General features: G+C 47.3%; 1 protein-coding gene and 1 long non-coding RNA gene across 2 annotated transcripts; one reads left to right on the top strand and one right to left on the bottom strand.

Annotated features, from left to right (window-relative positions):
- Positions 1-1,907: 1,907 nt before the first annotated feature.
- NUP85 (nucleoporin 85) lies at positions 1,908-13,948 on the bottom strand. The gene is made up of 19 exons (XM_086624176.1): positions 13,916-13,948; positions 13,748-13,841; positions 13,511-13,673; positions 13,076-13,146; positions 12,515-12,558; positions 11,752-11,821; positions 10,703-10,824; positions 10,215-10,349; positions 9,554-9,676; positions 9,038-9,169; positions 8,550-8,656; positions 8,165-8,248; positions 7,485-7,550; positions 6,910-7,061; positions 6,704-6,821; positions 5,291-5,391; positions 3,365-3,516; positions 2,617-2,703; positions 1,908-2,009 (listed from the first exon to the last, which is right to left on the bottom strand). The coding sequence occupies exons 1-19, from the start codon at positions 13,946-13,948 to the stop codon at positions 1,908-1,910; spliced, it is 1,956 nt and encodes a 651-aa protein (XP_086480302.1).
- LOC147527354 (uncharacterized) lies at positions 3,469-9,180 on the top strand. Its single transcript, XR_015222744.1, has 3 exons — positions 3,469-3,508; positions 5,793-5,955; positions 9,143-9,180. It is a non-coding gene; the product is annotated as an uncharacterized LOC147527354 (long non-coding RNA).
- Positions 13,949-17,137: the final 3,189 nt, after the last annotated feature.

Below are 17,137 nucleotides of genomic sequence, written 5' to 3'. Positions count from 1 at the left end.
GCATTTCTAGCAGGGCTGTCAAGTAGCAGCTCTTACCGAACTGGGAGCAGGAGCAGGCAGCTGGAGTGCTGAGCAGTCCGCAGGAGGAGACCCCTGCCTGTTGTAGGAAGAGAACTCCAGAGGACAAAGTGCTGCTGGAATTAATGGCGACTGTAAAACCCCTTACTACAAACGCAGCTTGGAGTTATTTATAGTTGAATTTTCTTTACTGTGTTGCAAAGTAAAAACCTCCAGAGCAGATTCGAAGGCCCAAGGTCCTAATTGGAGGCACCAGGCAGTTGTGGAAGGCCCTGAAGGTGGAATCAAGGCTTGGCCAAGGAACTTGCTGTAAACATTTGGTCTGAAGCTCATGAAGACCCCAGCCTTGTCAGCTCCCTGACAGAAAAGCAGGTGAGAGAGTTGGGTGCATTGTTTGGATCCTTAAAAAAAATGATTTTAAATCGATGGACTAGGATAGGGGACAAGGAAAGGATTCTTTCTGCCTCAGACATGTTCTTATCAGCACTTTAGACACAGTAGGCATGGGGGTTGCGCTTGGGTCATGGCAGTGTGTCCTGAGGAAGCCAGTGTCACTGTTTTAGATGCCTACACGTGAATCTCACTGTGACTTTGAGGAAGTCAGAAGAGCACAAGTGCTTTCTGCAGAATGGCTTTGTTGTCAGTGTTAATGGCAGCGCACTGCCTGCGCTGCACAGCCAAATGGAAAGATGCCGTAGTCGTGCTGCGTGGAAACGCGTTGTTAAAAGCTTTGGAAATTAAACTATGAATGTTCCTTGTCTGTAGGGTGAGGTTCCTGCTTCATACCGAACAGCCGTAACTGTATATACATCTCCAATGCATTTGTTCTGCTGCATGTTAAATAAATTGTTTTCCCTACTTTGCTCTGTGGATAGCCCTTACTGACAACTGCTCGTGGAGTACAGTGCTGTTCCTGGAAATCCTAAAACTCAACCCATCATCTCAAGACCATCCAAATATGGCTATTGCAACTGTGGCTATTGCCCAGATTGCCCAGCTGGATGGAATTGATTTAATTTCCTAATTAAGGTTTAGACCCTGCCTACAAAAGGCGGGCCATTTCCTCCTGGCTGCGGGAGATGCAATGACATCCTTGGAGCTGCAGCCTGGGCTGGTGAGCAACAACTGGTGACCCCGATGTGATATGTCTGAGAGACCCTGAGGACTGCGACTCCCTTGCCGGAGCCAGAGTAGCCCGAGCCGGAGCCAGGGCCGGAGCGAGAGTCCTTCGGTGAAGAAGGTAAAGCCGCAAGCCCAAAGGAGTGAAGTGTGCTGGAGTCGGAATGGATGGACTGGGTCTCTGCTCACGGTAAAGCCTTCACTTTCCTTTAAAAACAAAAACTGGTAAAACACGAAGGGGGAATTATGGCTATTGCAACTGTGGCTATTGCCCAGATTACCCAGCTGGATTGATTTGATTGATTTCCTAATTAAGGTTTAGACCCTGCCTACAAAAGGCGGGCCATTTCCTCCTGGCTGCGGGAGATGCAATGACATCCTTGGAGCCGCAGCCTGGGCTGGTGAGCAACATCCAAACTAAGGGAAAATGGAGAAGCTGCTGTTTTCTGACACCCCAGGTGTTTCAAAGTTGGGCTTAATTTCAGTGCTGGGTGTTAGAGTAAAGCAACTGAAAAAGCCCAGGTAACACTGCCATCAGTAATGCGGTTTACTTTACCAGGGGAGGGTTGCCAGACCACGTTGGAACAAGCAACCTTCACGTTTTGATGCAGCTCCTTTTTAAAAGTTACATTTTATTTTAAAGTTATGTTTATGGAAGACAAGAACAAATCACCATGAAATATGCAAAACAAGACATTTATTCTTAGAAAAGCAGTCAGAATTATGTACAGTAAGCCACAGTGAAAAAGTAAAATCACATACTGCCATCTTCAAGATCCTTCCAACGTGCCTTCTTTGACAATGACTCGTGCAAGATTTCGTGCAAGAGCAAGTCTCAGCATTTCCACTTTCATACTCTCCACATCATCATCCTAAAAGCAAGCAGGGTTTGGGTTAGACTGCGACATGCAGCAGTGCGCTGGCAGTAAGTTCTCCTTCTGAGTTTTGGAAAGTAAGGATGCAGGTCATTAAGAGGGAGAGCACATCTGTATCTGCCTGTCCCAGAGACCTCCTGAGAAGAGCAAAAGCTACATTTCCTACTTCTTAGATCAAAATAAGACAGCATTGCCAAGCCTTTTGTTTTTCTGGCAGCTGCAGAGGTTTGCATGTGTAGCAAATGGCTCCCTGTTCCATTCCTGGAACGTTTCATAGCTTGAGCTGTTAAATGGCAGCAACTCAGCTTTTCGTGGCCCGTGTAATTCGCAATTATGTATCTTGGAAAAGCATCACAGTCCAACCCAAACCAGCAGAACAGTGAAGAGCAGAAGTACTCCCGTACTGGTTTTGTACACACCGAAGTATCTCTTGATGATGCCCCGTTTGACTGGGCGTTAAAAATAACAGCACGTGCCAGCCGTGGTAACGCAGGCTCTCCTGTTTCTGCCCCCAGGTAGGAATATGAATTCAGAGTTTGCTCTCCCCGACTCTCCCCACAGCCCCACTGATGCGTTACCCAGTTGTCCTCAAAACAGGAGCTACCTGGAATTTCCGTGTATCCAACTTCCCTGCTGTCAGGTCTTCCAGGCATCGCATCAACTCGTAGGTCTGCTCTGCTGAAAATATGACCTGTGGAAATGAAAGTATTTACTGTAAACAATCAAGTTTAAGGACTTGATAATTAACTTAATTATATTATATTATATTAACTTAATAACGTTAATATCACGCAGTCTGAGGAGAGAACTCAGCTGAAAGGAAGAGAATACTCTCACACTCTCAGGGATCCATTCTGACCCTTGAAATCACAGGATCAGAGGATAATTCAGGCTGGAAGCGCCTTTGGGAGGTGTCTAGTGCCACCTCCTGCGCAAAGCGAGGTCAGCTATGAGGTCAGAGGCGTGCTCTGGGCTTTATCCAGTCATGGGTTTGTAATTGCTAAACTCCCATTTTCTTCATGGATCTTATAGCAAAAATTTGGTTTAGAAGGAAGCACACTAGAAAAATCTTCAAGTACCAGAAGGAACTGGATGCAGTGTGTACTTAAATTATCAGCATATATGTATATTCCACTGCTGTTTCCTAAAAGCAGGGAACCAAGTTAAGAGTTGACTGTCCTGTCCTGGGTCCTGCGTGCTCCTACTGATAGGACACTTGGATAGCTGTTCGGTTCTGGAACTCCCACAGGTCACAGCCCGGGGGCAGAAAGGGGGTCACCAGTTTGAGATCCCTTGTCAGGAAGAAAAGAAGGGAGGTGGGGGGCTTTGTCATGTGTGCCCAGCCTGCTCACCTCTTTCTGCTCCAGCAGGGGAAGGGCATCCGTCAGCAGGGTCATCCAGAAGGAGCAAGGAGCGATGTGAGCTGTCATCAACATCAAAAGCAACTTGGCAGCCTCAGAGAACCGCTTCTCCCCGTACAGCCGGTGGAATTCTCGGTACTTCCCTACACACACGGGTGTTGGTGAAGGGTAAAAGACGTCAGTGTCTGTTAGAACTGCTAGCCCTGGGCTACTGGATGTTGGGCGGCCCATTTGCTGCCACGAAGCCTGTGGTAGAACCACCCCTAACTGAAGCAAGTCTCCAAAGCAGCCTAGTCTGGGGGAACAGGAATCTCGGGCGTGAAGAAAGGTTAAAATAAAGGCTGGCTGACAAGGCAGCCAAAAAGCTGCTACTGTGCTTAGTAAGGGTCACTGTTTGAACCAGTCTGTTCACTAACTGGTGCCGTCTGGTGCTGAGCGTTTGCAGGGTGAGCAACAGCACCAAGTGGCTTAGGGAGACTGGTGGTGTCTGCAAAAACCAGGGTGGGAGGGGAGAGGCGGGGGGTGAATGTTCTTTTTGATGTCGCAGAATATCAGGAGGTCTGAAAGGCTCCATTGTCTGCCTGAGAGTTTGAGTGGAAACTGGATCTTTGTTCATGTGGAAAGTTCTGCTCCTGCTCAGAATTAGTTAGATCAATATCCAGCACGTGAGAACTGGCTGAGGATGAAAATGAGTTGTTTTCAGCGGCTCTGTTTTGTACCCTCGAAACTGTCAAAATACCAGAAGTAATGATTCCCATTCCGATTCACCTTTGACTAACGCTTGAGCTCAAGACAGAGACGTGAAAGTTGTCCAGCAAAAGTTCACCTGATGTTTCTAAAACTTCCAAAGAAAAAAACAAGCCAAAATCTTGTCAGGCCTTTCAGGATTTTTTTTATAAAAAGCAGAAAGGGAGGTAATTTCTCTATAAACATAATTTTGTAAACACAGTTACACAACTAATCTGTAAGTCTCTGGGGCTGATGATGTCACTGGGTGACACTGGGCATAGAGATACGAGGGATTACCAATCTGGTAAATCATGATTAACTTCTAGGCTTAATTTAGGATAAGGTTTAAATGAAGGAAATAAAGTTCCAGTTTTGCAAGCTTGGATGAAATTCAGGATCACCCTCACTGGAATGCTGGTATCAGCCAGAGGGGAGTCAGTCCAATTGCCAACAGCTATCCCAAACTTCTATTAGATTTGGGCCCCAGTACTTGGGCTTGCCAACTGCCACAGCTCCGGAAAAGGTGCATTTTGGCTCAATTTCCTGTCTTGGTCCATTAACCAAATGCCACAGAGCAGCTGCAGCCAGGCAGGCAGGTTACCACAGCCCGCTCCTGTGCCAGCCAGGAGAAGGAAGCTGTGGTGCATAAAGGAAGCTAGTGGGAGGCTCTCCACTGCTACTTGGCACAACTGCTGCAGTGAAAGGTTCGGAGAGATTTTAAGTTTGAGTGAGCTTGAAACTGGCACACTGAACCAACAAAAGATGTTGGGATTTTGGAGAACTGTATGAAGTTAGTAAAATTATCACATTGTCAATTTGACCAGTGGTTTACTCTTCTAAGGAAGCCCCCTAAGGTCTTCCAGATTGTGTCTGTTCATGTTTCAAAATCTCTCTAGGTAGTGATACAGTCCAGACAAAAACTAAGGAAGGGGAAGCCTGCAGGTGTCAGAACTCAAGGCTATCCTGCTCAAAGCAGTGCAGAACAGATGCCTACTGTGAGTGCAATTGGAAATGCAGTCTCATGGCAGCAAGCAGGCTGCATCCCAAATCACCTTCGAATCATTTGCTTCCCCCTCATCACTAAAACAGGATGTAGCCAGATGGAGGAAGAGATAAATCCAAACAATTCCATGGAGTTAACTGTGTTCTAAATAACAGACCAGAATGAAAACTGTAGAAACTTCTCACCAAGAAATGTTAGCCGGTCACTAAGCAGCATGGATGGTCCCAAATTATCAATGAGGTCTAAGTCAGAGAAGCATCCCCTTTCGCAATAGTCCTTAAGGAATCTAGGGAGAAAGTAAAACACAATAAAAGCTTAGACGGGACAACATGGTCCACATTCATTTTGTATCCCATAAAATCTTCCCAGAAAACTTTAAACAACTGAGTTCCATCTTAATCAACCTTCCATGAGGGTTTCAGAAGACATCAAAGTGTTTCCTGGGATTGGCCAATGAACTGGAGTAACATGTTTATTCTTCTAAATTTTGTGGTAGTTGAGATCTGTTCTTTAAAAGGAGAAAGTGAAGGAAGGAGCACAGGGAGCTGAGGCTGGTGGATGCATAAATAGCACTCCCAGATCATAACAATAGCTCTATTTTACTGCTTGATAAGCAGCAGGAACAAAAACAACTCTAAAAGCTTTTCATCTGTTTTGTCACAGCCTTCATTATGCTGCTTTTTTCAGTGCCGCTTCCTGTGATGGCTTTCTTTCACCTGCTGTTGAAAGAAATACGATGATTCCCACTCCCTCAAAGAACAAATGAAAATGAAAACCAAACCAGCAATCTCCTACTACTCCCTTTTTTCACTGCTGAAGAGAGAGTATTGCCTGGCCACCTACCCAGAGTGTAAGTTCAAAATTATACTTTAACTATGCAAAGAGATTGCTACCTGCCTATTTCCAATTAGCAAAAACAAAAACAGATGATGTGGATTGCTAGAGATGAAAAAGCATAAAGAGAGTTGCTGTATCTTTTGTCTAGGCCTAAGCCAAGCGTTAGCATCCTCTTCAATTTTGTAACAACCATCCCACCCCTGCAAGGTCAGATATTGTGACAAGCCTATGCAAAACACGTTCTAATCGTGGCCTGAGATTTTTTTACAGAAATGGTGGCTTAAGTGGCTCCCACTGACTTGCTTGGAGACTGCATGGTGAACTAGACTGGTTCAAAATAATCTGAATAAAGCACAGAAGGGGATTATCCTCCACTCAGGTCAGTCCCCTCGTTCACTGTACAGTCCAACAGCCGTACTGGAGCAAGTGGAAGGGCCGTGCAAGAGACAGAGGTATTGCCAAACAAAATGTTTATCACAGCAAAGCCTAAGAGGACTGGAGTGTTAGATAAAGCCAATCTGTTTCATCTCCAGATTTCATGAAGTAAAAACAGTGTAGAAAAGGAACAGCTAGGGTATTGCAGGTGAGCGTCCCCAAGAATGTCACTTCCCAGTGCAGAAGCAGGTACTTGGTCTGAGGGAAAGACAATCCCCATTCCCCTGCAGCAGGACCCTTTCTGGTCCATCGCAGGACGGCAGCCCTCTCCCATTCCTACCACCCACGATCCAGCAGTCACCTCGGAGCTGCTGACGCTGACTCACCGGTCGGATATCAGTGTAGCAAAAGCCGCGTCCTTGGCTCTGATGCTCCATGACAGGGCGGAGCCCAAGCGATTGTTGCGCAGAGCTTTCATGGCCATGATTTTACAGATGCTACGAACTTGGGAAAAAACACACAAGAGAAGAAGAATTGGTTTCACCAGTTTCACTTGTATCACTCAAAACATTGAGATGTAAAAATCTGTCACCTTGTTCGTGCATCTGTCTCTGCTCACAGATCCTCAGCACTTTGAGGGCCTTCTGCTCGGTGTTCAGAGGTATCCGCTCAATGTGGAGCTCCAGATACACCCTGCCATATTCTGGACAGTGGTCAAAGTAATCCACCCCCAGCTGCCACAGGCTGAGAGGGGGAAAAAATCATCAACATCTTAAATAACATCAAATCTTAAATAAGCACAACAGTAAAGCGACAAGGACAGTCTGCATTAATAACAGCTCTGATTAACTTAGTATTCAGACCTAAAATGGCTTTTCCTTTCTGCCAACAACTCTGGAACACCTGCATCTCATGAGTGCTTTGGTACAAGTACACAGTGGCAGGAGCAACTCTGTCCTGGTCAATGTGCTTCGTGGGTTCTGAGAGAAAACTTTCGGGTTTATTCAGGAAGAGAAACATGCTCGTGTCGTGTGATACTCAGGGACATCTTTACTGAAATCCTAGCAGTGGCTTCTGTCAGTTTTGCTGTTTTAATTCCTTAACATGTAGTTATTTGCTTTGGCTGCCTTGATCTTAGTCTAAAAGAAAAAAAGAAAATAGTGCTACCTGTGATGGGAGAAGAGTCCTGAGGCGTACTCTAGCAGAAGGAATTCACGCATATTTGAACCAAAACTGGAGAGGAAGAGAGAGAAAAGAAACAGGCATTATTATTTGTACCTCATTGGAAAAAACTGCTGGTTTTATTTCACAAGTACTTTCCACTTGTGCAGCGTGTTTTATCATGGGCTGTCTTAACAAGCTTCGTACCTCAGGCCTAAGCATGCTGGTCAGCTTTCTCCTTGGGCAGACCTGCCAAATATTTACAGCACTTCACAAACGTAACTTGCTGGAAGTGCTTTAAGAAACTGAAACATTGAGCAAAATTCAACTGCTCAAACTTAAATTTATTCAGAACATAAGTACAAAAACTCGTTTTAGATGAGTTTCTCACCACTTCAAATAATCACAAACATTTGGGCCCTTGATTATAGTTCAGATAAAATTGTATTTTAAAAAAATCCGAACATTTCACCGAGGCACTGTTGAAGAGCATGTCAAATTCACCAGGTCAGCAACTGCTTCTGCTTCTCAGAGCATGTGGACTGCCTGTAACTTCAGAGGCACATGCAGCTCCTTTATTCTCCATCTCCTATAAACGCCCAAACTGCTCCTTTTCAACCAAAATCCACAGGCTCTTTCAGTCATCCTTGCTGCTGTGTGTCTGAATAATCAATGCAAATACTTACTAGAGATTGTGAGATTGCAGGAGTTTGCAGTGATCCAGCAGGTCAGTCAGATGAGCCACAAACCACCAGTTGCTGAGGGCAATGCTGTATTTAAAGCAAGCAAAAGAAAGGAAAAACTGAGCATAGCACTGCCAAGGAATGTGTCAGGTTTTCCACAGGTGTTTCTTACCAGTACGGAAGCTTTGTTACTGTAGAATGTCTGGTTCAATGTCCCAGACCTAATGGAATACTTTTAATTGCTGCCTGCTTCACCTATTTTTGCCAAATTCTCTGAAAGGATGATCAGGTGGGCTGTACCCATATCCTCTATCCCAAACACTACTGGAGCGAATGCACGCGGAAGTAATACTGTAGAACTACAGAATCAAAAACTTGAAAACTCAACCTGCATTCCTTGATCACTTGATGCATCTCAAATTCAAAGGCTGCCATTAAAATCGTGTCTAGAGGCTCAGGGCTGCCTTCTCCACCCAGGAACAGGTCCATACTAGACTGTGGAATAAGATTACAAGACATGATAAACGCAGAAGTTGCGAGATGGTAGAAGGAAGACATTTGTTTGGGTTTAGCAGCCTCGCTTAGGTTATTTATGGGAAATAATATAGAGGCTGAACACATTAACAAAAAAAGATTTATCCTTATTTTAGCATAAGGAAACTGGGAAAACAATTTGCAGGAACAAGACTGGTAACATTAGACACTGAAAAGAGTTATCTTCAACAATTATTTGTCCACTGTATCAGTCTCCCAGTCCACTTACAGGTTCTAGGACATGTCTTACAGGTAAGTAGTTGCTGTAAGATGTGAACCCTCTCAAAGTTTTTCTTGAAGTACAGTAACAGTGGAGAATATAAAAATAATTCTATTTCATGCCTGTGCATAAAACCGCAGTTCCATTGGCTTCACAGTTGGATGGGAATACAGGAGTCGGGTAACCAGAAAGTGGTACCAAGTAGTCATGAGTTCCTTTTTCTCCAGAATGGCGTCCTCGTCTCCCAGCAGGATCTAACGGGAGATAAACATAGAAGAAATTCTGCAAATTCAGCAAGGTACACAGGCGCATCATAACTCTTCAGAGGCATTACTCTCATTTTGCAAAGCTGAGGATTTAATAAAAATTAAACAACAAAGGACAAAGATCCTTCTCAGAGTGTTTCCTAATCAGCCTGACGGCCTTGGACACGAAGAGAAAACGATCTGCCCAGGCTTGCCAAGGCTGTTGCAAAATAAAGCGCACAGAACAGAGCACTGCCTGCAATCTCCTCATTTAATGAGCAGATCATCCAGAATATTAAAGTTACTTATGGCTACACAGAGCTACCGAAACACACGAGGACAGATCTAATACCTGTCCACAGTTTTCTTCCTTCCTTCCCAGCAAAAACACACCTTGCAGATGGATTCCATGTGGGAATTGGAAGCAAACGTTCCGTCCTGTAGATACCGCTGACACTCTTCATGCCAGTGCTGCCATTTCAGCTCCATCTCGGTCAGTGTCTGGGTGTTGCCAAGCTGAGCAGAGGATCAGACACATAAAATAAAGGAAACACCGAGTCAAATCACAACAGGCGCTTGGGCTAAAAAGCCAAACACGGGGCTGCCATCAAGTTTTCCCTTGTCCTACAGTTGTAGCTGAAGTGTCTTACTTTACCCATCTAAATACGGCAAAGAAGAGCCCGTGAGGGATTGCCGTGATGCAGCAGCAATTTTTCCTCCACAAGGAGATCACTGCAAACAGGGGAAACTGCTGGCAAAGTCTTCAGAAAATATTCTGTACAAGAGAACAGTTCTCAGCAGCAGCTGTTCCAGACAACTGGATAACGTATCCTGCTGCAAAAATTATCTTTCCAACTATGTTGGTTTTTCACTTAACAGGCTTTTATCTGAATGGTTGGGTCTTCTGGACAATTCAAGAAGACAATATTTGTCACTGTGAAGGATTAAGACTGAGATGTTTTAATGGTGAACAAATTGTGATGGTACAGGAGCCACATCAGAGGTGGCTCTTTTCCCAATGGAACTGCATGGAAAAGGTCCACTTTGTACATACACTGGGCACCGGCATCTTCTTCATCAAGTCATCCAAGATTTTGCACATGTTCACTGATGTGGGATTGGCACTGGCTTCCTTGGAGAGCAGGTGCCGCGCTTCATCCATTCGGCCTTGCAGCACAAAGACATCCACCTGCAAAAACCACCTGTCTGTGAGCACCGCACCGCGCAAGGCTGCAAAACGCCCAGGGGGAGCATCACGGGAACCATAACCTGTCATTTAGGCAGGTCAGGTGGAGTTAAAATGCTTGAACTGCGGGCCCTGCTAATTCAAATACAGTGTAAGTCTTGACCTCTGTGGATCAGGAAAGTGAAAGGATGGGAACAAGGAGTAGGATGATTTTCAGAATGGCTTCATCTTAAAATCTATATAGGCAGACAGCAGCAGTGTCCCAGTGTACCAGCTTCTGAGATGCAGTCAAGTGGGGAGGAGGAAGGCAAAACAAACAGGCATGAATTCCCTTTGTTTAAGAATCTTATACTCACTACGTTCCAGAAGAGCTCGTGTTTCGATGGATTTTCACTGTTCAGAACTTCACGGACCATGTTGTCCACGTCACAGACATGAAGTTGAACCCAGTCCAGGAGGCGAAGCAGAAGGAGACCAGCTTTATGCAGAGAAGATTTCACTCTGTTAGTTCCCAACTGTTTGCTCCCCATGCTTCTAACTGTTCGACAATCGTTAGATGAAGTTTACTGATTGGATTTCTACCTGCCACACCTAAATTACAAAAGAACGGAGTTCTTTAAGTAGCCAGGCCATGGGAGCACCAGGCTGCTGACAGATTTCCTGGCAAATTTTGGACAGAACAGCAGCAGAGTCCAGCAAAAAAACCCTAACCAGTTACTTGAAGAAATAAAAGGTGAGTGATTCAGATCATAAATCCTGCAATGCCAAAAGACACATATCATGGTTTTGTTTGTTTAATTTAGCATCATCTCATTATTATAAACTGAATATGAGGAAGAAATCTGGCACTAGGTGATTAACTTTTCTTCAGATTAAGCAGTCTACAATTTATTAATCTCTCTTCTGAATTCTGGGACTGTGCAAGTAGCATATTTTTGCATAATCCCACTTCCTTAAAAAATTATTTACTTCTTTAAAATGCTGGTGTAAACAAAGTGACTTCAGGAATGGCACCCTGAAGTTAGAGGAGTTGCATGAGAGAATGTGCCAATGTTAGGTGACATTGACACATTTGATGCTTAAGATGTGTTTATGCTTAAAAGTCAAATAAACTGGCAGCAACTTTTGGTATCCCTCCTCTTCATCAACTTCCTGTAGAACAGGCAGTTTAAACTGCAGTGTTCTACACAAGGGGGAAAAGCAGAAGGCAAATCTCACGGTTTGACGTAACTCGGTATGGAGAAGGCAATTTACTGAAGCAGAAGAGGTATTAAAAGGCTTATTAACACTTGTCACATCTCTAAAACATATTAAAATGGCGCAATGGATACTATATACATTTTAAACAAATAAATACATGAATAAAATCCCTCCAGTCTTAACATCAGGACCGTTCACTGCTCACCTGCAGCTGCTTCGACAAACAGGATCTCACACAGGTTCCAGATCAGCTCCATTGCAGACAGGATAGAAACCTGAAGGAACAGGCCATGTTTCAGATTTAGTTAATTATTCCAGTTTGTTTTTTTTAACTGCACAAAGGCATTTGCTGTCCATAGCAGTCAGTCAGTTAAGCTCCGTTCTTACAGACCAGAGAAATGTCATAATAACATTTCAGAGATACAAACGGAGAGAATCAGGCCTCAACTTGCCTACACACGTTCATTCTAGAAAATATTAAAGCTGGGTATGGAAACGCAATGATAATCAGTCAGCAGGGAATACAAAACAGTGCAGAATGTATCATTTTCAGCCTTTTTGCACTCCCGATACTTAACATTGCAAACAGCAAAGTAAGGAAGAAAGAAAAACGAATAAGCGGCTGACTGGAACTTGAGAGGTGACGTGTCAGACTGGCCCACAGGTGGCTTTAAGATGACAACATCACACCTATAGCACTGAATATATATTTAATAAACAGCAGTGAACCCAGATGTTGGGCATCTTTTCATGGTTTTAGAAATACAGGAGCTAACTAGTTATTCCCTTTTATTCTTGGTCAAGAAGTGCATCCAATGCACTAAGCCAGAGTCAAACCTAAGCTGCCTCACTGCCACAGGGTTGCCCTGGATGGATTTATAGCCGCCCTGGATGGATTTATAGCCACCCTGGATGGATTTATAGCCACCGATCACGTTCAGTTGTGACTCCAGGAGACTGCAGATTACCTGAGTGCTGTACTGGCTGTGCAGGGCAGCGTCCTGGGCTGAAACTGAGGGAAGAAAATCAAAGAGCAACTTTTTTACCTTTCACAGCCCTTTCTGGGCTCATAAATAAAGACAACTATACCTGATCAGTCATCAAGCACAGACCAAAACGATTACACATAAGTCAAAGCTAACTTTTATATAAAACTTTGTCACTTTTTTTATAAATCCTGTGCAAATCTGGGTACGGCTACAGGGCAAGGATGGAAGGGAAGAGTAAAATCTCCCACTTTTTTGGGGGAGCAAGCTGTTAATTTGGACTCAGTTTCCCATAAAACTGCAACCTGAGATATGGAAAGGCTGCAAGTCCCCAGAAAATCAGTTAACATACGGTGAGAAAAACACACCTCTGACCAGATTTACAAACCAACTTGGAAATCTCCTGGATGGAAATGGAGTCTTGATAAGATTTCCAAAATCTCTGCATGCTACTTTACAGTAGGTGCCAAAACTTACAATTGAAATGCTGCTTTTAAATCACAAAGAGCATTCCCTTTTATCACAGCACGAGCACAAACTTACTGGCTGCCTGGTGCATGTCCTCCATACAGGCTCTCATCACCGATCGGTAGTTTTTACTCACTTGAACCAATCTGCAAAACACAGAAAGGCCTCGGCTAGAGCGAGCTGTGTGAGGTTTAGCCTCACGCCTGTTGTTCACTGAAGTTTCTCTGCAGCAGGAGACGCTCCGTCGGGTGCCCGCAGCAGGAATCGGTGCGGCTGTGTGCGGTGGCTGTGCACACGCCGGCTGTACGCGGGCGAAGGCGCCGGTCAGCGGGATGACTGGAAGGATCGGGGCTTTGTTTTGTAGAAGCACCACAAAACAGTCACTTCTTCCTGCACTGCTGCTGACTGCAGCAGCTCTGGGCAGGCTGGTCACTGGCATTTGCCTGGCTGGAGCTGGAGCAGGAGCAGCGCCGGTGGTGCTTCCCACCCCCCCGCACCCCACCCACTCACTCTGCTTTCCTCGACTTCCCCGCCAGCTCCTCCTCGCTCCGCTGGAGGCCGACGAAGATCCCGTGCGACTCGTTGAAGAGTTTCCGCAGGGTCTGGATGCAGATGTCCTGATCCTTGCGCACCACGAAGAGGCGGGAGGAGCCGGGCCCTCCCTGCCCGGTGCCTGCAACACAGCCCGTCAGCGCCCCGGGCAGAGGCGCCCGGCGCGGCGCGGCCCGCCCCGGGACGGGGACTCACCTCTGCGCCCGAAGAGGGTCTCGCACACCAGCACCTCGGCGGGGCCCCAGGCGAAGCACAGCTGCCTGGCGGACGGGTCCGCGCCCGGCACCACCTGCGAGGGGACGGCGGCCCGTCAGAGGCGCCCACGGCCCCGCACCGCCCCGCGCCCGCCCGCCCGGCCCTCACCATCAGCGGCGGCTCCGCGTCCGGCTCCTCCATGGCGGCGGCCGCGCTCCGCTCCCGCCTCCCGCCCGCCGGCGCGCGGCCAGGCCCCGCCGCAGCTGCCCGCGCCGCTGCCTGCGCTGCCCGCGACGCTGCCCGCGACGCCCCGGATCTTCGCCGCGCTCCGCCGCTTCCCCGCGGCGCTGCCGGCCCGAGCTGCGGCGCCGGGCCGGGGCCGGGGAAAGGGGCCCGGCACGTTCTCCCTCGGTTTGGGACAGGCGCCGGGCGCTCGCCCCGGAAGCGCCGCCGGCTCCTAAGGCCCCGCCGGGGCGGGCGGCACGGGGCAGGGTGCGCCCCGCCCCGCTCCGCTCCGCGCTCGCCGGTAGCCGCCGCGGGCGCTGTCCTGATGCCGGCCGTGGGGCCGGGCCGGGCCTCCGGAGCCCTGTCGGGCGGTGCTGGTGCCGCCCGGGGCGCTCTGAGCGCCGGTTGTCGGGCAGGGCCTGGTGCCGTGGCGGAGAGGCAGCCGGTGCCTCAGGCGGGCGATGGGCGAGCTGCCCTCCGAGCAGCACGGGGCTGCCGTGTGCTGCCCCTCGGAACCCCGTACCGGGCCCGGGGAGGGAAGGAAGGAGGGGAGGGAAGGAAGGAAGGAAGGGAAGGAAGGTGGCCGCCCCATCTCGGTCTGCTCGTTTCTTGGCGGGTTAAGTGCCGCGGGTGTGCGGTCCGGTTCCAGGACCGTGCTGATCCGGTTGATCCCTTGGCTCGATTGTCCTGTAATAACCAGTGTCTCTTACTGCTTTGGCACCGGGAGCACGCGCAGGTAGATGGGGGAGCCTCCAGGCTGTGGAAGGGGACGTTCTCTGGAGCGGAGCTGCAGGAACTCCCGGGCACGCTCGGGGATAAGCTGACTAATTAAATCGTGTTCGTTAAACTTCGGCGCGTCGCCTGCAGGAGCCGTGCTGGCAGGTGTCACACAGCACTCCGCCTCACCTGGGGCCATGGGATCTTTCCTTCTCCGCCTGGCAGCGGGCAGGGTGGGCGGTGAAGCCCCCTGCAAACTGGGCAGAGTTTGCCTGCAGAGACTGCTGGAGGCCGCCTCATCAGCTTTCTGCCAACTGGGAGCTCACGTACGGATGGATTTGAACTTGAGTATCCATCAATGTCTGGTGTGATGAAACACTAACCACACACTGCTCCTTTCCCGCCATTCTGCTCTCCTTCCCATCTCCAACCCGAACCATTCCATGGTTCTGCATACTCCTCACTTTTTGCCTGTTTCTCTCCATAACAAACGCTTTTTAAGAAAAATATAAGCGATGCTGTCTTGCGGAACTCGCAGCGGGAAGAAGCCAGTCCCTCTCGTGCTGGAGCTTCTCAGAGAAGCTCACTAAGAATTAATTTTTCAAGATAGCATAAAACATTCACTGACCTCATATGACAAATGCTGCAACGCTCTGCTGCTAAATTGCCTTTTTTTTACTTTATTGGCCACTGCATCCACCATTTCCAATAAAATTAAAGCTGGCAGTTGTCTTTGGTAAGAGCATGTTGTGGCACCAGTTGTGCTGAGAAAAGAAAGTGGTGTCTATCCAGGTCAGTCAGGGGGAATGGCTTGTTGCAGGGTAGAAGAATTTAAAATAAATCTTCAGAAACCTGCTTGAGAAACTAAGACTCCTCAGTTTTAAGAAAGCTCATCCTTGATTATGGGTAAGAGTCCTGTATTTTGGGAGAATTTGGGGAAGTGCGTGTATTCAAATCTCTGTTGTACAAGTCAAATTCACCGATGGCCTTACAAAATGGCGCTGCTCTGTGCTGCAGACTTCTGAGGATGTTAGTGCTCATATCGAGGTCTAAAATATCCTCCCACGTGTTAGTAAGGTGGCTCTGGATACAAATCAAACCTGAATGGCTGCAAACCCAGCAGTAAGAGGTCCTCCATCACTATTCAGGGGTCAGGTGCTGCTTCTGTAACTGCACCAGTTGTTGGGACTGGTAGAAGGAGGCTTCTAACGGCTTCTGTTACCAGGCAGTGCGCTGGATAAATACAGAGCCCGCTGCTTGTATGGGCATCGTAATTAAAAGCTACTAATGAACTAAAATGCATAATTCCTGTAGAGCTGGCCATCTCTCTTAATGGAAATCTGAGACTTGCCTACTAAGTGAGATCCTTGTTAGAAGGATGGGACTTGGAATTTGTTTTCCATGTAGTGAAGCTATGAGCTCATGTGAATATCAACTGTGATGGCAGAACTTGCCACCTGAGGCTTTTCTAGGGATGCTGGAGTGCCTGGAGCATCCCTGTGTTCTTTCACTGTGCCACTTGTGTTTCTCTTGCTTTCCTTTTATCCTTTTCCACATGTAACACTGGTCACTATGGACCACTGTGTAGGGAACCACAGCCCTACACGCAGGGAGAGGCGGCCAAAAGGCAGGTGGTCAGCCTTTACCGACTGTATTGCAAGGCCTGACAACCCTGGAGAGTGCGTATCGGTCCCACTGGGACTTACTTTCTCCTCATAAGCATGGAGAGAGAAGTGTCGATTGCTAAGGTGGTGGATCTAGGTATGGGACAGTGTCCTCTTCTGCTCCAGGATTCATCCTGTGTAAAGAGATGCTAAAAGCTGGTCCAGGAACTCTTTGATCCTCTCTTGCACATACTATTCTCTTTGCTTGTCTTACTGAAAGTGTAAGTGGCTTTTTGTATCTGCAGTGTCTGATGCTTTTGAATTGATAAGGAAGGTGGCTGGTTCCTCGGGAAGCCATCTTAGGAAAGGTGAGTTTTAGTACAAAATCTTGAAATTTCTTAAACCTCCTTTAAACTGGCTCTTTTGGCTGGAGGTTTGCGTGTATCTAGAAGGGAGACCTTCCTGCACCCCTTGCAAAAAGGCTTCTGTGCCTGTCCAGTCCATGTAATTAAGCAGAACTGGGAACCACCATAGCATGGAACTTCGTGTTGCTCAAAAAGGCTTTGGAGTACAGGCTCTAGGTCCCGCGAGGAAGGCAAAGAGAAACTGTGTTACTGGTTTCCAATCAGAGGAAAAAGGAAAAAAATCAAGGCCTGATGAGGAGGGGAGTTACCAAGTTGTGAAATAAGAGGTTTGGAGGCTACTTCCTGACTTGAGGAACAGAGAGAAGGATCAGCATAATGAACAGGGAGGGCACAGAACAGGCAGTGCTCCAGGCAAAAGGTATTTTCTGTTCCTGGTGCTAAACTAGTGCTAATGAAGAGCAAAGCCTGAGTCAGCCACT

This window comes from Tauraco erythrolophus, chromosome 20, assembly GCF_009769465.1.
Source record: "Tauraco erythrolophus isolate bTauEry1 chromosome 20, bTauEry1.pri, whole genome shotgun sequence".
NCBI lineage: Eukaryota > Metazoa > Chordata > Aves > Musophagiformes > Musophagidae > Tauraco > Tauraco erythrolophus.
This window is presented reverse-complemented; position numbering and strand designations above follow the sequence as displayed.